Source organism: Agrilus planipennis, unplaced genomic scaffold (assembly GCF_000699045.2).
Source record: "Agrilus planipennis isolate EAB-ADULT unplaced genomic scaffold, Apla_2.0 scaffold143, whole genome shotgun sequence".
Classification (NCBI taxonomy): domain Eukaryota; kingdom Metazoa; phylum Arthropoda; class Insecta; order Coleoptera; family Buprestidae; genus Agrilus; species Agrilus planipennis.
The window spans coordinates 690,843-714,182 of record NW_020438887.1 but is presented as its reverse complement, the minus strand read 5'-3'; the positions used below and the strand labels follow the sequence as shown (position 1 = coordinate 714,182).

Sequence of the window (23,340 nt, the reverse complement as noted above, 5' to 3'; positions counted from 1 at the left end):
GTATGTGCGGTTTTGTACTTAATTCTGTCTGAATTGGTTCGCGTAAGCGATTTTATCGATATTGTTTATTTTCGGTCGCAGATTAAGACGAGAATAGACCAATGCATTATTCATATTTGCCAATTTATCGTATACAGTAGAATCCGCTTATAATGACATCGAAGGAAAATGACGGACACGAAAAGGGTCAGAAAAATGAGCGAAAATTTTAGTATTAATCGTTTGAGTCACTATAGCCGGATATGATTTCTTGAGAATCAGTCATAATAAACGATATGTCATTTTAAACGGAGTCATTATATCCAAACTTCCCTACAGAGAATTTAATATGAAAACCAAACTTAACACTGCAATTACTTTATATTAAGCGGTTGGTCAATATAGGCGGAGTCATAATAAACAAATTCCACTGTATAAACATGCACCTTATTATATTACACAATAATAATAATATAACATAATAATTATGTTGCATTAGAAAAAATTAAAAACTAAACTGTAATACTTTCTGAATCCGCTGTATTTGTAGGATCAAATAAAAGATATATGTTTCCGCATATTTACCATAGAAAATTAGATTTGGAACGATTTTTTTTTTATAACCTAAACACATTTTCAAACATCTGATTTCTGCATCTTGTATTAGTCATGTACTCAAATTAATTCCCAACTTCATTGCACACGATTTCATTCCAATATACATAAACGGCAACTATAAAGTCTATTTTTAGTTGGGCGTTTATTACTTTTCTTTACTTTCTGTTTAATTACGAACTGACAGTAAAGTTAACAGTATTAGTACAGTTCTTATAACGTTCCTGCTCTTTAAATCACAACTGCAGCTGAATTACTTTTCTTTTCAAATAATAATTGCACACCACTTGCATATACATCTAATCTAATATATGGTAAGCGGTACTCTAAGTATGTTGTGTGGTTTCCCTTCAGACAGACAAATTTCACCCTATTCATCGATATACCTATTGGAATTGACTCGATATTTACCGTCTCCGTGTTTGAAAGTGTATAAAGTTAGGGAAACCCCCCAAAAAAACGCGCGCCACAATAAGTAATTGAAGTCGAGCTTTTCGCATATATCGCGTTATGTTGCAACCAAAGTAATTAATCATCTGGACAATATTTATACTTCCTACCCATTATGGCGAATAATATGTTCCCAATTATCTAGTAAGACTGATAAAATTATAAAGCAGAATTAATCTTATTAAAATTAGTCGAATACTGCATGAGTTTATTTATGCATAAGTGCAAAAAACTCGAAATTATCGGAAAAAGTCAACGTGAAGTCAAAGAAGTAGGTTTTTGACTACATCCAAGGAGAAATGTCGAGGTGGTTTCTAGAAACGAAAGAAACTTTTATCCCTTACTAGCTTTTGTGTTCTACACAATTTAAAATACGTGAAGATATGGAGAATTTATCATTAAGGGTTGATATCATTTGAATAGCAATTCGTTGAAAAACGGAGCTAAAAAACTTGCTTTTAGAGTCGCTCTTTGCGACTGCATACCAATGTTATTACTGGACAAACTCGGATTGATACAGTTTTCAAATAGAAATTGACTTACTCTTCTTGCAATGTATTTGTACGCAGTTTTAATTACAATAAAAGAATTGGGAATTATAAAAACGTATTTTTATTAGGTAATGAAATAGTAAATAACAAAATTGGTTCTACATTTTTAATAATCGCAATATCCTTTATACTTATTATATATTGTGTTTTGATTAAGATAGCAATTCGCTGATGACTCTTGGTGAAACATTGACTAAATAATAGAAACTAAATATTTGGAGAAGTTTCACAATGTTCTTCTTTATTAACTTTATGATAAATAATATAAAGTTAATAAAGAAGAACACTGTGAAAACTTCTGCAAGTGTTTCGTTTCTACTATTTATTATATTCAGACTTTTAAAGAATTTACTGCGTGAGTTACAAATTAAATGATGGATTCACTCACACAAATCCCGCATATTAGCGGAGGCCTGACACCTCCGTTAAATATACCCACCGATCAACTTCTATTAATAGTAACTTTATTTTTAGTAATTTAATGTTTTGAAATTGTACAAAAGGAATAAATTTCGGTGGTGTTAATGTGTATTAATTACTTGCAGTGGTGTTGTCGTTCCGGTACTTCCTTTTTGGACAGGAACGCGTTCCGGAACTAAAGATGATTTCTGATAACGAGAATTGGCTGACGTATTGAAAAAAAATTAAAAAGAATTGCTGATTTTTTTTCTAATTTTTGACGAATTTTTATATGTATCATTATAAACAAGGGTTTGAACCGAACCCGAACCGGAACAATAACCGGAACGAACCGGCTTGTTTTTATGAACCGTGAACAGGGCCGATCCTGGCGACGGGCGAAAATTGGGGGAAATCCCGCCCCCCCGTCGTCGTCAAATTTGGGACGTGAGACCGCACAGAGCGGCCGCCTATCCAGGATCGGCCCTTTTTATATAATTATATATACGCGTTCCGGTAAAAAAAAATTAGCACAACACCACTGATTACTTGCGTTATTTAAAACGCTTACACGTAATTCGTTTAAATTAAAAAGTTACCGTTTCAATATGTTTGTTTTTATATAATACCTGCTACAAACACAATTAGCATAAACGTAACGTAAATGTGGAAAATTTGCCATTCAACCCGCCCTGATTTTTTCAATGCTGCCCTGATTACACAATCTAGCAACAGCCCAGACAGTGTAGCAGATCTTGGATATTCAAGGCTCGATAAAAGCATCAAAGCACGTGTTATTTATGACACCCTGTTGGACTTTTATATCATACAAAATAAAATTGTCTTGAACTACTATAAAGACCGAAATTTTGCACGTCTAAATTAGAAAATTGGTTAAAAAGGAACCGACACTTCACGAAAACACAACACATGTCACCTTCGACAACTCGCCGTGATATACGAATTAAAATTGGCTTGAACCTTGGGCATTTGCAGCCCCGTTAATGACTTTTTTTGAAGCCCCTATTCATGGAGAAATAAAATTCAAACATCTAAAACTTCTCAAAAATTTCTAAATTTTACAATTTCCACAAGCGGAGCCACTTGTGGGGCCACATAAGGTGGAGGCCCGACGCAAAGTGCCTCTGGGGTTATTGTGTACAACTGCTGTATAATACATGCAGATAGTTCATTGTAATCTTGAACTTGAAATTCATATACTTAGGTGTATATATACTGTATAAGTTGAGTGACCTTTGATTACCTAACTCTAGTTCTAATATCTTTACTTTAACGAGAATACATCGCATGTATCATCTTTAGTACCACATAGGTATATATACCTAATTAAATTTCATTTTGCATCTTCGGTATAATACGTAAGTTAAGCTCAATTTATTTTAATGTCACATTTGCATTAATTTGTTGTGTCATACGCGTTAAGAAACTGATAATTATAAAACTTCTTGCATTAGAAATTCTATCTTTTAAACTTGAACGAAATTTGCTCGTGATCGAAAAAACAATGGAAAATACCAGACGAAAATTAAATCAGTTTTCTTTCACTTCACGTCCTATCTAATAATTTCACATAAAATTAGAAATTAATAAATTAAAAAAAAAAATAATAGATTTTAGTTCAACTTAAACTATTGTATAGGTATTAATCTGTCTTAAGTTGTTGAACTGGAAATTTTTGGGTCAAGTACGAATTTTATCGTTCAAGAATTTCACATTACCTATATATCAAAATGTTTGTTTTTCAAAAAAAGATAGTTAAACTTTTTATTAAACAGAATACGCCTTATTAAAAAGTAAATATGTTCAAATTGAAGACGCACTAGTGTTAATTAATAATCAAAAACATTTAGTTTTTCTCTGTACAAGAAAATTTCACAATTATTTCATATTTTATTAATTTAATCATCCGAATATGTAGGTACATATTTAATTTGTAACGATACATTAATCTATTCTCCAATTCATCCCTTAGTTTGGATAATATTAAGTTCAAGGGAAATAAGGGTTGGAAGGTTTTTATTGTTGAAGAACCAACAACAACGTTTCGCCACTATTTGGGAGACTTTTTCAGGGTAGGTTCTTTAGTTATGTAAAAAAAAAATCCAAATAGTTCAGTGCTTGTAACTAGTACATAATATAGAAAACTTCCAGCCCTTAATTGCCTTGAACTTTACATAATACAACACATTAATATTATTTTTCACATATCAGCCGCGAAATAAAATTTTCCGGTTGTAAATATAATAAAGCTAATGTGCGGAATTGAACATCCGCTAATTTTTCACATTACTCGCATTTTATACGGTGAATATACGTATAATTAATAAAAAATGGTATTAACGTAGAGGACATTTACTGTACGTATAAACCGAAGTTATTAAAGGCTATGACTTACGACTACCTAAAATAATTTATGACCAACTGGAAATGGCAAAAGGGAAAGTAAGAGCCAAATTAATTTACAGTTTAAAATTAAATATTTCTTATATGTTAAAATCGTTTAGTGTGTCAACTACTTTTTTGCTTTTATTAATGTGTAGTGATACACGGAGAAAATGAAAAACGAAAATTTACCAAAATATCAAAGCGATATNACATAAAATTAGAAATTAATATATTAAAAAAAAAAATAATAGATTTTAGTTCAACTTAAACTATTGTATAGGTATTAATCTGTCTTAAGTTGTTGAACTGGAAATTTTTGGGTCAAGTACGAATTTTATCGTTCAAGAATTTCACATTACCTATATATCAAAATGTTTGTTTTTCAAAAAAAGATAGTTAAACTTTTTATTAAACAGAATACGCCTTATTAAAAAGTAAATATGTTCAAATTGAAGACGCACTAGTGTTAATTAATAATCAAAAACATTTAGTTTTTCTCTGTACAAGAAAATTTCACAATTATTTCATATTTTATTAATTTAATCATCCGAATATGTAGGTACATATTTAATTTGTAACGATACATTAATCTATTCTCCAATTCATCCCTTAGTTTGGATAATATTAAGTTCAAGGGAAATAAGGGTTGGAAGGTTTTTATTGTTGAAGAACCAACAACAACGTTTCGCCACTATTTGGGAGACTTTTTCAGGGTAGGTTCTTTAGTTATGTAAAAAAAAAATCCAAATAGTTCAGTGCTTGTAACTAGTACATAATATAGAAAACTTCCAGCCCTTAATTGCCTTGAACTTTACATAATACAACACATTAATATTATTTTTCACATATCAGCCGCGAAATAAAATTTTCCGGTTGTAAATATAATAAAGCTAATGTGCGGAATTGAACATCCGCTAATTTTTCACATTACTCGCATTTTATACGGTGAATATACGTATAATTAATAAAAAATGGTATTAACGTAGAGGACATTTACTGTACGTATAAACCGAAGTTATTAAAGGCTATGACTTACGACTACCTAAAATAATTTATGACCAACTGGAAATGGCAAAAGGGAAAGTAAGAGCCAAATTAATTTACAGTTTAAAATTAAATATTTCTTATATGTTAAAATCGTTTAGTGTGTCAACTACTTTTTTGCTTTTATTAATGTGTAGTGATACACGGAGAAAATGAAAAACGAAAATTTACCAAAATATCAAAGCGATATCTACAATTTACCCCACTGGCCCGTTGCTTCGTAAGCGAAAATAATAAAAATTACAATTTGGACCCGAATTTGTAAAAATAAAATCCCAGCAGAAATAAATTTACTAGGTATTTTAGTTGATATTACACATTTAATTGTAATAAGTAAGAAACTTGAAATAATTTTTAAAGAAATATGTTAAAATTGAGATTATTACAAGTTACCTAATAAATTCTACTATTTCTACGGCAAATTCTCCGTGTAATTCCAATTTTTGCGAAAAAACTCTGTAACGGTTTATTGTACTTATTGCATCCGCATCAATTATTTTTTTTTATTGTTACAGCTCAGCTATTATTATTCTACACGATATTCTACGCGATATTGGCTGCCTTCTTCGCGATTTGTATGAAAGGTTTGCTGGCGACATTAAACGACAAATCGCCTAGATGGACATTGGACAGTAGTATAATTGGCACAAACCCTGGAATAGGGTTCAGACCAATATCAAATCAAACGGAAGAAGGTTCTCTTATATGGTTTGACTCTAAGAATAATACAAGTATTCAGAAATGGGTGAAACTTTTAGACCAATTTTTCGATGGTAAGTTAGAAGAAAATATCTACTTATCCCAAAAAGAACCGATACATATAAGATGCTATTTTGAACGCGAATCTTACAGGAATGTCAAAAAAATAAAAGAAAGATTAATTAAAATTAATTTTCGTGAATTACAAAATATAATCCTTAACCACTTTCGTGAGTCACTAAATTTAATCCGTGTGAGAAACCTGGGTTTGTGTTTATGGATTTAATGACGTCATAGCTTTCCCCTTCATAAATGTATCATGTTTCAATTTTCCCTGAAGCTAATACTCTTAATAACATTTCTCTGTTGCCGAGAAAAAATAATCAATAAGTTCTTTGTCAGCTAGAGCTTTGAAAGTTTGCCTAAATGTGTAGTCAAATAAAAAATACGTAGATGTAAACTATCTGGTAAAATTAGTCTAAATTCAGTATTACGGACACTCCAAGAGGGCGGATTATTTTTGTCATCATAAACAGCTTGATATCAATATCGAATGAAAAGATTTGTCGAATAAAATACGATAAATTAGGCGACATCGATTTAATTCAATTCAATTTTGTATTATGCAAAAAGATATGCTTAATAAAATAATATAAAAAACCTTTCGAAAAATATTTTCTGATTTTTAATTCAATAGCGATCATTGCAACAACCCTTAATTACATATTATTACGAAAATTTGATTTGTGGACTTTTATAAAATAATTATATTTGGATAGTCTTCGGTTTATGCGCACCTGGCTTTTGTAAAAGACTAAAAAACAAAATCCATTTTTATTTTATCATGCGTTAATGACGAAAAGTTCTTAGCATGTAATGTAAAGCAAACAGGTAACAGGAAAACTGAAACTTTTAAAACGGACGTACATATCAATGGGTACGAATTATTCATATCTATACTTATAATATTCCACTGGCGCTTTTCCAGCTTTACTTTGCTAATTTTATCTTTGAATGTTTCGTTTCTTAAATGCGGCTTACCAGAATGCAGCGCGATTTAATACTAACAGTGTATCAAGTATTTGTCATACTTTTGTCTTCATTCGCCTTAAGAAAAACCAAAATGACTTGTTTATCGCTTAATCGTTTACACTTGCAGTAATATTTTTTTTTATTTATTGAATTCTTGCCGCCTGTCTAAACTGGACACTTACCAAAGACAAGGACTGCCAAAACTCTCCGAAGTGGGTTTTGTCCTTTCTTCCCAACGACTTTTTATCATAACCCTACCCTGAAAGTATATTTTTTCCTGATTTCAAGGACGATTTCTTCCCCGATAGGGAACGTTGCGTTGTATATGAAACAATTTCAATGCATTCAATGAAAGTATGAAAATTTTAGAAATAACTTTTTTTAGTATACCTCCCTTGTCGTTTTCAAACAAGTCCATTTAAAAATTTGTAGTAATAAATACTAAGAAAAACCACCCACCTTGCCCGTATCAACAATAAGCAAACACTTTCTAAACCTTCTTATTGAACAAATTTCAAGTTTGTAAAGTTCCAGCAAAGATGAAAATTTTTTTACAGCATACAAGAAGAAAGTGGAAGTTAATAAACAAAATCAAGTAAACTGTGATTTCGACAGACCCCCACAAAACGGTCAAGTATGTACTGTTGATTTGGACTCCTTCGGTCCTTGCAGTCCCACCAACGAATATGGATATAATTCGTCGTCACCCTGTGTCTTTCTCAAACTAAATAAGGTAAGTACTATACTGTACGTTATAACAATAGTAGGTACAGGGCACATTGGTCTGGACTTACCACTCATTTGATAGAAAAGAAGCATATCTATAACAAAAACATCTTCCAATTGTTACACCATAACATACAAAGGCGAAACATTTTAGACAGCTACGAAATATTATAAATCAGAAAAGACAGACGATCGAGTGATCCTATAAGAGTTCCGTTTTTCATTCTAACGTACGGAACCCTAACCCGAGAACCAACTTGTAATTGAAACGTTGTAAAAGACATTCAAACTGCAAATGTAAATTTTTACACACAATATTGTATTGCTGAAAGATTTACTACGTTATATTCAGGCCATAATATTCTTATTAATTTTTCTGTAATCTATGAGCAAAAAAACTATTTTCGGTATTTTTTTTTTCGGAGTTAAGGGGGTGGGTGGGAATGGTTAGTTTTCATTAATTTTCTTAAATAACTTTAAAACTATTTGTTTTAAAATTATAAAAATATATATTTGAGACGCTTGCAAGAAGCCCTTTCATTTGATATGTCACACAGTACGGTTTGCAAACTTTTTTTTTTAATTTCCTACTGGCCCCCCGAAAATGACCCCTATGTTCAAAATTAATTTATTTACGTTATGCGTCCGTGTTTGAATCACAAAAATTCATACGTGTACTAAATTTCAACTTAATCGGTCCAGTAGATTCGGAGCAAATTGACTGTGACAGGCGAACAGACAAATGCATGAGTGATCTTATAAAGGTTCTGTTTTTTATTCGGACATACACGGAGCCCTAAAAAGTGGTAACAGCCCATAAGTTAATGCAATCTATAAGAGGTTTAATATTTAACGATTAAATATAACTTTGGTACTCGCAACCCTGAAAATGCCCCAAGAAGGCTAAATATACGTATATACATCGAAGAATAAATAAGTGAAATTTCAAGTGTAGTTTATTATATTATATATTTATATACCATTAGTCAACTTTATTACGAATAGGAATATTTCGTGAAATATCTTTCCGAGTATTCACACACATGTAAAAGGTATCAAGTGAAATTAAAAAAAAAAAAAATACGTAGGTAATAATAATTAATTCTCTTAATACCACTTTTCTTTGTTTATCTTTCGTGATTTCTAATTTACAGTGTCATAATCTAATGAATAAATAGATTCAGTCATGTGCATATGGTATAGATAAAAGTGTGCAAATAAAAATTCCGAATTAGCTGTTCTAAGTATCTAGCACGTGTAAGCTAATGGATGAGTACAAGGGAGTAGTTTTCAGTAATGTATGAAAAAAAATATATTACGTAAATTATGCCTTGAAAACTAGAAAAGGCCTGCTATAACCGACTATTCCGAAACCTAGCAGGTAGGTAATAATAAAATTAAAAATCTAGTTTTACTGTCGAATGAAAACCTTTGAAATTGAAAGCTGACAAGTGCTGATAAGTGAAAGATAACTGACAATAAGCTTAGCAATTCAGTATTTGCGATGCTCGGTACAAAAAGTGATCATATTGGCCCCTATTCTATGATAAATAAATGTATGCTTTACTTGGTATTTGATATATTGAGGATTCCTGAAATGTAGTCGGAGAATCCTTCCTAGTCGTAATTTATTACATTATGTCTGGATAGGATCTAGTAGGTATACGAGATTTTTTTTTATTTAGTATTGGATGCAAAAAGTAATACGGATCAAGACAGATTAGGAAAAGAGTATCAACAGTATTCGTTCGTCCGATTTTTAATTTCATTTAATTTGCAAAAACTACTACTCTTCTAAACTTTTAAGAGTCGATTAAATATATCGATGTGGCAGCATACAGGGTTTGTTTTTTGCCTTTTTCCAATGTTAAAAATAATTTTTTTTTTACATACCGCTACCGAAAGTACGATATTTTTCCCTGATTTCACAAACGAATGCATAATAATTAAAAAATTAAAAGGAATATTCACCCCTAATTACCACAAATAAATTTTATATTAGCGGTCACGTGTTTCGCTTACTTCACACGTGGGCATTATCAAGTCTCGCTATTTGTGGTAATTAGGGGTGAATTTTTTAATTAATATTTACCACAGTCTCCTCCTTCTATTTTGAATGCATAATAGTCCCTCCCGGGCATAAAATCGCATTTATTTCTCCACGTAGTTTCCACCGTCTCCTTCGGTTGGAGTTTAAATTTCCACACAGTCGACATTAAAATATTAATAAACAGTAAATGGGATTTCTTATATGACAGGTTTCGTCGCTTAAATCAGGGTTTGGTAAAAAATCGGATACAGCCTTCAGGAAGAAACTACATCACCGTTTTACACATAAGAAAGGGTTTTATTGTGTTATGTTAAAAAATTGCAAAACTATCGACAGTTATTTTTATAACAAGGATAAAACAACAAAAAAGGTCATGCATATTCTGTATGATAATAACTACAAAACGTTAAATTTTTCTATCATTATTAGTTTCTAATAAGAAATACCGATATGCGTAAACATAATATGTGGGACGATGGCCTCGCTGGTTGGTTCTTATTATCTATGTCGATTGTTATTATCTATTTTATCCTTATTGTTAAAAATAAGTCGGTAGTTTTCAATTTTTTAACATAAAATCAATAAAACTAAAAAAGAACCATCTATAGTTTGAATTTTAGTAAAGTTATTAACTAATAGCGTGAACAGGGATCAGTATTTTCAAAAATTTCAAATATCCGTAATTTTTTTTTTCTGGATGAAATAGGCCCCTCCCTTTAAAGGATCTCTTCTTCTAAATGAGTTAGACCCCCGCCCCCCTATAAAGATTCTTGAATGCATCCACTATATACGTTTCTTCAGTACTGTGGAAAATTCATTATTTTCTAAATGAAGCTTCCGAAATGAATTATCTATTACCTGTGTTGTTCACAGTTCTGTACTTCGTACTTCCAAATAGAAACATAGTCACTTTAGTTCGTTTTTCTTTTTTTTTTTTTCGTTAAAATGAAGGAATTTATTTACTATTATGTTTTTTATATTCAGAAGCAAATTTCTTACTTCGATTTTTCTCTTGGGGAGAAAATGTTCTTCATCCTGCCCCCTTCAATCGGCCGCCAATACGCCTATTCTTTAACACGTTAATTTAAACCCTTAAAGTATATTTGAAGTCAAAATATAAATACGTACTTAATTGTTTCCTTTTACCACTCGAGTCTGCAGTTACCTTTCACCCCTGTAAGGTACTGTTAAACAATTATATTTACGTATATTTTACTAAGATTTCCAACTATCTACGAACAAGTAGTATTATCTGTTCTTACCGGAAAAATACATATATAAGTACGTAGTAATCGGTAGTACTTACGCAAGTAAGTAAATATCTTTGAAGTGACATTGAAAAAATGAGAACACGAAATTAGATATTGTAGATCAGTTTGCCGGGTAATTATCATATATGATGCAATGGACAACGCATAAATAATCTTGCTTTTTCCCCGGCAACGCTTATTCTTGAACGGAAATCACGTCAGCAATAAAAATTAAAAAAAGCAGTTATTTATTGACCCATTATTAAATTAGTTGTCGGTTTATGATTTTTAAAAAATAAGAAAACAAAAAAGTGTTTCTTCTTTTCAGATTTATGGTTGGCAACCAGAATATTACAGCGATCCGGACAATTTACCAGACGATATGCCAAGTGACCTTGTGGAGTATATTAAGAATAATGCCAATTCGGTAATAATTTACATGCTTACGTATGTACAAGAGAAAAAGCTATTCTTTTTTTGTTTTCTATACTTTACAGAAAGAAAAATTAAAACAAGTGTGGATAAGTTGCTATGGTGAATTTCCTGCCGACAAAGAGAATATTTTTACCTTTGAATACTACCCAACTCGCGGGTTTCCGAGCTATTTTTATCCGTATACAAACGAACCAGGTTACCTCAGCCCTCTGATTGCAGTTAAATTGAACAATCCAAAACGTAAGTAAATTTTATTGCCTTCATTGTATCCGGAATGTACAGAAGCAACAAATCCCAATTTGTTAACATCATCATCAATATCGTCATCATAACATCTTCAGCACAAAAACTGGTTAGTCACGAACTTCCACTTCCTAATTTGAGCGAGCTTTACATTTTTCATAAACTAGGGCAACCCACACCCCTTAACTCCTGTTTCTGCTTCTAATATGTCTAACTAGCCCTTTATACCTGGGAAGATGTCTTCCTCTACTTTTTATTGGCTTCCATAACGCCCTATGTTCCAATCTTTCCAATTCCTTCTCAATTCTAACAATTCATAACATCCTCCATATCTATAATACTTCTGATGGGACCCCCCTCTCTCCGAAGAGAGCAACGAAGGTGGGAAGAGAATGTGACCTTGTTGAACACTACTGTTCGTTTCAACAAGTTGGAGATATGTCCTTTCCCTTTATTAGGATGCGCCGTAGCATAATTCCAAATTCAATCATTTTTGTCTGCGTAGCTCATTTCTTCACCTATCATCGAGGGAGAGCTAGACAAAAGTGTACAGTACCATTTGCAAAATTATTTAAACTGCCTCGTTAAAATTTAAAAATATGCTTTATTTACAAGCATATTTAGCCAAAAATAATAACAAGTGAGTTAACTTAACGCTCTACACACCTATAAAACTTTTTCTTTGTTCTCTATTGTTTATTTATATACATTTTTTATTTTAAAAAATTGCTAAACATTTTCGCCTAGTACTGTATAGTTCTAGCCGATCTCCTACGACCGCCAATCGAGAGCTCGGCTCGTTCAAGCTTGTTTCAACTATTTCTGTCTTGCTCACGCCTACTGTGTATTCTTTCTATCTTCGCGCAGATTACTTCAAGGTCACAATTCAAACAAATTGGGAGCGAAGATGTGGTGGTATAGGGAGTGAAAATCGAAAAACGTATTTGTGAAAATGATAGTAGCCCCCCACTATGAAGGATAAACGATGGTGAGGATAGAAATTGCCTTGTAAAACACTAAACAAGTGTTTTTAAGTAGTAGTGGAGGCACTTTTTCCCCTATAGAAAAACACTTGTTTAGTTTCAGGTCATCCTCAACATCTCCCCCCCCCCTATTCTGCAAATTTCGAAAATCGGAAGACGAAAAAGGTATTTTTGGTCACAAAGATAAATAAATTAAACCAAAATTAAACTCTTTCATACGTTACTATACTCAGCCTTTAAATTTTGATATCCTCATTTGTAGCCCCTTTTTCCAACCCTATGTTACTTGCTAAATGCACGTAGGTATATACATAGATACAAACGTATGTATGGGAACATCGAAGTCCAAAACACAATAGAGAAAGAAGGATTAACAATAAATAATTTTCTGCTTTCGTATTTAAGTAACTTAGTTTAGTTTAAAAAAAATTATCAAGTACGTCTGATATCAAATGAAATCCAAACCAAAGAAGAGTTGCTTATTGTCTAAAATGTGGTTAAATGCTTTGTTTGCATTAAATATAAATAAATACACCCAAATAATGGATAGTTAATAAGGTCAGACAGAATTGTGATGATGATGCAAATGATACACCTAGCAACTGTGACAATAAAAACAGTTTCTTACGCCCTTCTTAGTAAATAGAAAACAATATTAATAAAATATTTCATTTAATTTCAAAGTGCCTCAACATTGTTAAACTTTCATTGACAATTACCTACACTACATAAAATATCTGTTTAAAAATCGACACAATAGAGAACTAATTATATCGTTTTGTTTTGATAAGGATAAAAGTACGTGCCTACTTGTTTTTTGAATACTTATGCATTTATTGTATGCTAACTTTTAGCTGCGTTTTTTGATCTGCGTAAAACTTTTTCTAATTGCTTATAATAAATTAGAGATGGGCCGGCCACCCGATTTGGATCCGGTACCCGCCGATCTGAAAATTATTACGATAAAGAGTTCGAGTAATTCTAGCAGAGAAGAGTTTACTAAAATTAGTAATTAAAATTGTACGGAGATAGATCGTTTGTCGGTTATTTATTGATTATTGTTCTAAATTATTTCTTCTTATTTCGATGTAGTTCTTGTGTTCCCTTATTCGTGAACATCAGTATAATCAGACAGTTTCTGTGTTTCTGTCCCTCCTTGATGTATCAGGTTTTCTTTGAGTATAACTTATTAGTATGATTATGTCACCTTCCAAACTTTTAATGTGTAAAAACAGTGTAGGCTTGTTTCAACACTTTAAACTCAAGCCTCCCGTTGAACTAAGAATTACAGCTAATGCCGGGTACACGGTTATCCGGTGCCCGGCAAAGTCACTATCCGGTGCATCTCTATTATAAACGCAATTGTTAATTTGTACAAAAATCAATTTAAAAAAAGTTGTTTAGACAACTCCTAACAACCTTCTCTTTATGTCTGTAAAGCTCCACATTTCGAAGATTAACCCGTACAAACAGGCGGACAGACATACATTTTCCATGAGTCGTCTGTCTCTTAATAGCATACAAATAAGAAATGACTGAAAAAATAGAATTGCGTCGGAATTATAAATAGTCACTTCATGTATATGTATGTATATATTACGGCAAATGTGATTTGACTATGCATACATAATAGACGATTATTATTATGTTTGTAATCACCAGTATAATTGGTAGTTGTGATGAATTCCTGAATATTTATCAAATCAACTGACAAATTGGTTAGGATCCTAAGATTCCGGTAGGTAAAGGCAACACAAACGAAGTAAGTGTTATCCAAGTCACGTACTTTCTTTTGTTTAGAGCAATATTCACCTTCAGAATTCATCACATTGGCTAAAACTTAGGGGTGATTATGTATAAAAATTAACAATTATACATTAATAACGTTTACCATAACATACAGACATTTTCATAAACTCCCTGTATAAGTTAATGAAATAGTTTTGACACAGAAAAATTGAAACGAGAATTTTCCACATTTTCCGGATACAAAGTTCATTTACTGGCCTAATTCGCTTTATCAAATGACTGTTGCGAAGTGCCACCGACAGGGAGTGGTCAATTTACAATGGCATTTCCTTTGAGATACAAAGCTCCAAGAAACTTCAACTACCTTCCACATGGAAGAATCCTATGAAAAATCAATATTTCCTCTCGTACCGTTGTACTGTCGGGAAAAAGCCCTTCGAATTACTAGTTCAAACCGATATAAACCGGTTATTCCCGCAGAAAAAATCAATGCAAGTTTCTATCACTATAAACCAGCTTTTTGATATCAGAAGTTAAACGTTCTAATTAAAAAAAAGGAGGATCGTATCGAACCACCCTGTTTACTCAATTTATCGCTTTTGGTGATACTTGCTTAGTCTCTATTTTTAGACAAAATTGATTGAGTGGACAACACAAAAGCGTGAATACAAAATTAGCAAACATTAATCTTGTATGATAAGGGCCTTCATCAAACTGGCATGTCTTTAGCGTTCTTAAGATAATTAAATTTTTATTACGGTATTAGTGCGCAACAAAAAAGGTGTAAATTTGGTAAACAGATTTTTATAGAACATTTAATGTAAGTATTACTATTAATGGGAAAAAGTCCTTTCTTTTACTGGTCCAAATCGAAATGGACCAATTATTCCTTAGAAAAAATCATGCAAGTTTCTATTACAAATCAACTTTCTGATATAAGTTCAATGTTTCAATTAAAAAAGAAAAAAGGACGATCCTATCGAACGACCCCGTTTACTTAATTTATCACGTTTGTTGATACCTCCTTAGTCTTTATTTTTAGACAAAATTGGTTGAGTGGATAACACAAAAGCCTGAATACGAAATTAGTAAACATTAATCTTGTATGATAAGGGCCTTCATCAAACTGACATGTCTTTAGCGTTCTTAAGATAATTAAATTTTTATTACGATATTAATGTGCAACTAAAAAGTGTAAAGGTAAACAAATGTTTATAGAACACATTTAAAGTGTTACCTAGTAGTGGCATCGAACTATTTTCGAAAACGAGTTTTGTTTCTTTTCCAGAAAATTACTTCAGAAGTTATAACATATAGGTTCAAGTAAGATGTTTTTTACCTCTACGTTGTACATATATACATGTGACATTTGGAACATCCTACATTTCTAACTAATTGCGAACAAAAATCTTGCTCTTCTTCTTCCCCTCTTTAGTCCTGTTTGTACTTCTGAAATATCTGTGAAGATGTGCTACCAATGTATCTCTCCTTTTCCTTATTGGCTTCCATAAAAGATTGGTTAATTATATTTTTAATCAATTCTTTATTAAATCTAAAGGAGAAACAACTTTTTGTTACAGCAAATGTACTTATCAACATCGAATGCAGAGCTTGGGCGAAAAACATCAACTATCGCAGTAGTAATCTTCAAAGGGAGGGCTCTATTCATTTCGAATTAATGAGGGATGTCTAAAGTGCGTTTTTTTTTTATAATAAGAAAGTTGTTGTTTTATTGTTTTCTATTGTGATTGGTATTAGTACTTATTTTGTTTATTTAGTTTCCAACTCTTATTTATCCTGTACGTTATGTCCCTTTTTTCAATCAGCTGACAAACTTTTAAAATTATCTGTACGTATTTGTATTTAAAATGAAACGCATTGGAAAGTATTAAGTATGTACTGAGAAAAGGTAAGGTAAATTTTATAAACAAAAAGTCTTCCTAAATGACTTATTACGGAGTGGATAAATACAGTACAACGAAAGAAAAAATGACGTTTCAAACATAAATCAGGACGAACAATATAAAATGCCAAAATAGCAATAAAATGAATTTAACAAACAAATAGAAAAACAATAGTAAATATGCAAATCATTAGTTACAAAGTACTGTTAACGTAAAAGAATTGACATCATTTTTAATTCCGCACCAGAAAATTATTTAATTTATAATGGGAATTTTTTTTCATTACACAATATCTCCTGCTATTTATAAAAAGCAATCTACCGACATTACATAGTTGATAAACGCTGTTTTTGTTTATTACATCTAAGACTGGACAATTCTAAAAAAAAGTACACTGCCAGTATACCATATTACATACAACTGAAAGATCTGATGTCCATTATTTATTATTATGTTAGTGACAATGTTTACAACATCACCGATAAATAAAACTAGGTACATATACACTTATAAATACAATTAATTAAGCGTTTAAAAAGGCAAAGATGATAAGATGCGATGTGTGAACAGAGACATTACCTTACGAGAAATAAAAAAAAAGAACAGGTCTTACAATAGTCGTCAATGATGTACAACAATGAGGAAAATAATTTCAGAATTTCATGTTGTTCAATACGTTCAACGTTACCAGATCAAACGGTTGACGGCTGTGCCTTATTTTTCTTCATATTCTCCCTCTATTCAAACGTCAACTGTAAGTTGCATCGATTGAATAGCCCGCGCCTCTACCTTCGTATTTCCGGTTACGCATTTCCGTCGCAATCACAAAATTTACGCACTTACCGATTGGTAGAGTGTTACAAACGTGTAAAAAAGTTTGAGTTTTAAAAACACCTACTATTTTAAGACTTGCCCTAATGATAAACTTAAAGTTTATACTGAACGACGTTTTTTCTCTGGCAAGATAAGGTTGCTTTTCACATAGGGAGTGAACACCATTTATGTAGCCTAAATGTGAGACATATTAGGTCAATACTATTTTATCTTTTAACCGGTAAACGAAATTTATTAATAAACTTTTGAAAACTTTTAAAAGTGACTTGTTACGAATTTTAAAATATATGAAACCTTTATATTGTCTATACAAAACAAAAATTTATTAACAGTAGTTTCCAGTTTGAACTGTATGAAGTTCATATTTCGACTTTATCTTTATATGTATCTAATATATATTTAATAATAACTTATACAAATACCAGTTTTTCCAAACGAAATAATAGGCTTGCAACATCAAACACATACAAATATAAATGTATAAAAACAAATAATTAAAGTAAGAAAAAAAAATGAATCTTTATAAAATTAACAAGTTGTGCTGTAGATTAGTGAATTAAATTATTATATATTTGAAACCAGTGCAAAATTACTTAATATGACAGAATACTGCCGTTTTATATTCAGAATTTAATAACCGACAAATTACACTATTTGTAACTATTACAATAAAACCCTTTGTAAATAACATGTAAAAATGAAAAGTATCATGTTTAAAAAATATCATATAATTTCAAAACTAAAATGTTGGTGATGACTATTCTAAGCTTTAAAATAGTAATTATTATTTATTTTTGTAGCTGTGGTGAATTAGATATAGTTTTAGCTTTTGAAAGTGATTATTAATAATCATATAGTAGTTGCAATGTTTTTGCCTTTAATTATAAACTACGATATTTTCCGGTCTGTTTTGCCATGCTTAATTAGCCACCGCAAAAGAGCGCGGACAAAAGTAAACAATAAATCCACGGGGTGCGCAAAACACGCGTTTTTGCTATATTTAGATATAGTATATTTGGAAGTGTTGATGTAATAAAAATAAAAACTATGTTGGTAGAGATAAGTGATGTTTCTGCTTCAGTAAATTTTGCAAAAATCGTAATTAAAAAATAATATTTAAACTAACAAGGGCTGTATTTAATATTCATTGTAAAATGTAGCTACTATTGGTTTACGTTATTACAAAATTACTTCCGAATAATTTGAATCCAGATACATATTTATTGTGAAAATTTATTTTTTATAAAACATTATTTTTTTGCCTATATTTCAGTTCTATTGAAATAAAGCATTGCCGTTTTCAGAACATTTTTTTTTAATATTTGGTTGTAACCTACTTATGATACATTCAAATTAAATCTTGCTTAAAGTATTTTAATAATTAAACAATATGCTAATTAAAGTATAATGGCCGAAATAATCGTAATGTTGCAACAATTACAAAATTACAATGGCTGACGACTGTAACAATAAGTATAATCGCAAATATATATAGCAAAAATTAAAAAAGAATGGCCGACAACCATAGAGATGATAGGTATCTATTGATATTATTAGAATATTATCTCTACGGTGGCAATATCTCTCATATCTGTGTGGTAGCAATACGGCAACAATTAAAGTAAAATGGCCGAAAACGCCAACAATGGATGAATTCACATGGCCGTCAATTAACGTACGTGTAATTACACAAACATTTCAAAAAGGCTGAAATTTTCAGTAACATTAATTTCCTGCTACTTAAAGTCGACCATATTTCGAATAAAGTATTTTTGAAATAATATGAAAAAGCAATGTCGTGCTATGGTATAATACAATAATAATTATCTATGGATATAATGAACCTAACCTCCGTGCTTAATCCATAACCTAAATATAAAATCTACAAAATTGCATTTATTGCAATTTTCGTTGACATTTGACTATTTTTAATAATTAATTTATGAACCAATGCAAAAAGTGATAACTAAAAATATGGTGCTTTTATTTTAAAATATAGAAATGAAATTTTCTGTAAAAACCTCGGTAAAAAGTGCTCCCCGTTTAGGAAAACTATATTGCAGTAATGATAGCCCTTCAAGTTTTCGATTTCAAACTCCAATGGTATTGTTGTACACAAGGGTACCTACATTTTCTTACATCTACAAAATATTTTTAATACTTTTAAACATTACATATATATATACATATTTTATTCTTGAATTTGGCATTACATATTTAATTTATTTCCAACTTTCATTGTTTACATATTTTTGATTCCTTTTTTAAATATGTTTTATGCTTGGGATTTTTGCAATATATGAACTTATAAGAAAAATGCGCTTTTCCAGGGAGGAAGCCTACCCCATATTACCCATGAAGTATTTAAAATGATCTCTAAGAATCAAGAAATTATCCAAATTCCACTTACAAGTACTTATAGTTTCCACCAGGCTATGTCCCAGTTTGAAGGAAATATTGCAAGTTTTGTAGGTAGGTGTATTTATATTGACAAAATATGCAAAATCACTAAATGTTATCTAATTTACTAATTTTCCTTTAACTTTATATATGATCCATGTGTGGTTGTTTCAATAATGATTAAGACCATTCTTTAACTGTTCTTCCTTTATAAATATAGAAGTATTAACTAACTACTTTTTATTTTAAGGAATGAAGGATTGTTTATCATATATGACCGTCCAAGACCCAGGTGAATTGACCCAATCAGGGCACCATGTTAAAGATAATATACCTATATGGACTAGAGGTGGAAAAGTTATGATAAATGCAGATAAGTACATGGATCTTATTGAGAATTATAAGCCAGATATGTATTGTATGTTAACTGATAGTGACACTAATGTTGCAAGTTTAAATAAACGAATTATCAAGTCAGTTGATAATACAATAAAGTTTTACAACAAATGCATGGAAAGGCATACAAAATCTGAAATATTAAAAGATACATTTGTGATTGCGAGTGTAACAGGTGGCTATAGTATTAGAGAAAGGAAAAGATGTCTTGATGCGGTCACCAGTAATGAAAATGTTGGAGGCTACGTTATTGATGGACTTCATAATAATGGACCAGAAGTAGAATTTATTCCATTTGATGAAGTCAAACCTGTCGTTAAATATGTCACTGTAATGTATAGTTAGTTTAATAGCAATAAATAAATTGTATGATGAAATTGATTCCAGGAAAATCTTCCAGTTGATAAAGTTAGGATAGTTCAAGGATGCTGGAATCCACTAATGGTTCTACACTTAGTAGGATGTGGTATTGATATTTTCGACACATCTTACTGTTATATTGTAACTGAGCGATCAGCAGCTTTAACGTTTTCATTAGGAACAGATGATAAGTTACAAAAATTCGAAATTAATTTGCGAGAATCACAGTAAGCTACATTTGACTTTATCATACATTAATGATTCTAATTTTTAATTTATATTTATTGTTGCATTTATTTCTAGTGGAGATTTGTCTTACTCTTTCATTTGATTTTTTATTTAGGTATGCCGATGATTTTAAACCAATTTTACCGAATTGTACATGCTTAGCATGTACCAAACACACCAGAGGATACATTCATCATTTACTCGCAGTGCAAGAGTTGCTAGGACCAATATTACTGACCATGTATGTATATTAAGAACATTATTGGACCATAATAGTTGTCTAATAGTTTTTTTTTAATAGTTTAATAGTGAAAGCTTATTTCACCGTTTATTAAATTAAACAAAATGAGAAAAAATATTTTGTTATTAAAAAATAACTTCAAAAAGTATTATTATTTTAAAACTTTATTAAACAAGAATTCTATATATTAATAACGTCCACAATAATAATTATAAATGATTCTGCATAACATTAACAGCAAATGATGTTGTTGGTTAAAAATTGCTTTTTATCAATTTCAGTCACAATGTTCATCATTATCTTCGCTTCTTTGAAAAAATTCGTGAGTGTATAAAAGAGAACACATTACCAGAATACCAAACTAAAATAGCCAAAGAGTTCAGAGAATTTGAAAAGAAAATCTCATCCAGAACGAGTAGTGATACCTCTGTAATCGCCGCCGAAAGCTAAAATTATTTACTGAAGTATTATATATTTTATTGCAGTGGTTATTTACCGTAAGGTAAAATACATTTTGTTTTTTTTTTTGTACTTCAAATACGTTATTTACTATTATCTTTACTTGACACTGATTATTTTGGGGATCCGATATAAAATGAAATCAAAACAGATTGGAATTTAGGTGCAATGTTATCAGCCCACACTGAACACCTTACAACACTTAGATAACCCGCTAAAAATTTAAAAAATTCATTAATTAATCTTAGCAATAATTTAATTTAATTAGGAAAATAACTTAAAAATTAAATTAAATGGAAACAGGTAAAGGAGACTACCGAAATTGGCCTGTAAAGAGTGACTGAGATAATACACAAATGGTATATGTTCTGTCGAATTTAAACTTAGCTAGTCAGTGTATTGAAGATGCTCTCAGTGATATGGTATCTTTTGGATATACTCAAACACTAACTCTCATACCAGTGCCACCATATAGAGATTTCGATAGTCACCTTTTAGTATAATTCGTAAAATGGATTAGGTAAGGAGGAACCGGAATAAGTAATTAGAATGTGAGCATAAAAATAATCTATATTAGATAATGTAATTGTTCATGGAACATACGCTTAACGGTAACTTATTAATACCCACTTTATTTTCTTTTGCTTAAAGAACTTTTTTAAATTTTTTCAATTTTAATAATGAAGATTATCCTAGCAAAACTTTTGTGATATTTGCTATTATTTTATTCAGTTTTCACTTTATTATTTTTTTTTTAATTCTGTTTTTAGAGTTGCTTTTTCGTAATATTTTTAATCATTAATATTGAGAATTAGAAGTGTCTAATGAGGTGAATAATACTGTAACATGATTAGTTATAAATTCGTGATAACGGGTATAGTATTTTATTTCTCTCCTGAATTTAAAATAGCTACCTCTATCTTTACTTCGTTCCAGTTCCTCCTTATGCAAACTTACGCTCAACATCATTTATTTGAACTGCTACTACAGGACTTAAATAATATTTTTGAAAATTAAAAGGGAAGTAGTATTCTTGAATTTCTTGATTGGGATAGTAACTGATATTCCCTAAATGATCTTCATCAGCTGGTTTATTAGGGTGACAGTAAACCCATATTTTCTTCAAAGAAAACAGGAGGAGCTTTATTTTTTTAACTTTATCTGACATATTAAATAGAAAAACTAAATCGGACCTTTCTGTTTGTGGAAGCCTTTATTAGTTTTTTAAGTTCTTCTGGCATTTTATCAGGTAAAGCACCATAATATTTTGGTACCCAACCCGGATGCTATAACAGAAATCAGAATAAATAGTTTTCCTAAAAGATAGTGGTTAATTAACATACTTTGTTTAGTTTTAAATAAATACAGGGTGACTTTGAACCATAAGTTGGTTGAGCACATGGACCTAAAGCATCTCTTCTAAAGATGCAACTCTTATTGTGATCTTTAGGGTTTTCTTTTTCACAATCCACATAATTGTCTGCATTTTTTGAGACTGCATCGTCATAGACTGCATGAAATACGGTTTTTCATTTTTCAATAATATCGCGCAAACAAAAGTTTTGGAAATAATACAAGAAAAATGAAATTATTTGTCCAACATATAATATAATTCCCAAGAAAAAGGTGAGATATCCGGAAATTGTGGTTCAAAACGAAATAATGCTTATTATTCATTTTAACGCAATGGATTAAAGAAATAATTAGTTTTCGAAATCGTTATAATTAACAACTTGTTTATTGTTAGAATAACTACTGACATGAATAAAAGTCGCATGTGACTGCATTAAAACCGTACCTTCAAAAAAATCGTTAACTGTTTTCGAATGAACACTACTTTCAATACCATTATAATACCATATAAGGGGCATTTCAGGATATTTGTTAGGAAGAAAAGTAAATCCTAC

The 23,340-nt window shown here is 30.8% G+C and overlaps 3 protein-coding genes across 12 annotated transcripts in view; 2 read left to right on the top strand and 1 right to left on the bottom strand.

Annotated features, from left to right (window-relative positions):
- The window catches only part of LOC108737440 (sodium/potassium-transporting ATPase subunit beta-1), a 31,600-nt gene extending 14,446 nt beyond the window's left edge, over window positions 1-17,154 (top strand). The window contains exons 2-6 of the mRNA XM_018470284.2: window positions 5,960-6,217; window positions 7,733-7,908; window positions 11,530-11,628; window positions 11,699-11,876; window positions 16,192-17,154. Coding sequence (XP_018325786.1) covers window positions 5,960-6,217; window positions 7,733-7,908; window positions 11,530-11,628; window positions 11,699-11,876; window positions 16,192-16,304 — 824 coding nt within the window. The 3' untranslated portion in view covers window positions 16,305-17,154. The remainder of the gene's footprint in view (window positions 1-5,959; window positions 6,218-7,732; window positions 7,909-11,529; window positions 11,629-11,698; window positions 11,877-16,191) is intronic.
- A 2,034-nt stretch (window positions 17,155-19,188) lies between these two features.
- Window positions 19,189-23,340, top strand: part of LOC108737424 (queuine tRNA-ribosyltransferase accessory subunit 2) — a 5,567-nt gene continuing 1,415 nt past the window's right edge. Inside the window, exons 1-6 of one of the 3 annotated variants that reach the window (XM_025981684.1) lie at window positions 19,189-19,452; window positions 19,680-19,821; window positions 20,000-20,475; window positions 20,533-20,732; window positions 20,849-20,974; window positions 21,256-21,476. In XM_025981684.1, coding sequence (XP_025837469.1) covers window positions 19,351-19,452; window positions 19,680-19,821; window positions 20,000-20,475; window positions 20,533-20,732; window positions 20,849-20,974; window positions 21,256-21,424 — 1,215 coding nt within the window. In that variant the 5' untranslated portion in view covers window positions 19,189-19,350 and the 3' untranslated portion in view covers window positions 21,425-21,476. Of the gene's footprint in view, window positions 19,471-19,679; window positions 19,822-19,999; window positions 20,476-20,532; window positions 20,733-20,848; window positions 20,975-21,255; window positions 21,506-23,340 lie in introns of those variants that run through there. The other 2 variants (XM_025981683.1, XM_018470261.1) reach the window with 2 other exon arrangements.
- The window catches only part of LOC108737426 (sodium/potassium-transporting ATPase subunit beta-like), a 3,077-nt gene continuing 1,071 nt past the window's right edge, over window positions 21,335-23,340 (bottom strand). For 7 of the 8 annotated variants that reach the window (XR_003232595.1, XR_003232589.1, XR_003232590.1 and 4 more), the window contains 6 exons: window positions 23,232-23,336; window positions 22,777-22,943; window positions 22,627-22,719; window positions 22,391-22,553; window positions 21,471-21,647; window positions 21,335-21,420 (listed from right to left, as the gene is read on the bottom strand). Coding sequence is in view for 1 of the 8 variants with exons in the window: in XM_025981685.1 (XP_025837470.1) it covers window positions 21,377-21,420; window positions 22,391-22,553; window positions 22,627-22,719; window positions 22,777-22,943; window positions 23,232-23,336 (572 nt within the window). In the remaining 7 variants the exon portion in view is untranslated. The remainder of the gene's footprint in view (window positions 21,421-21,470; window positions 21,648-22,390; window positions 22,554-22,626; window positions 22,720-22,776; window positions 22,944-23,231; window positions 23,337-23,340) is intronic. The other variant, XM_025981685.1, reaches the window with a different exon arrangement.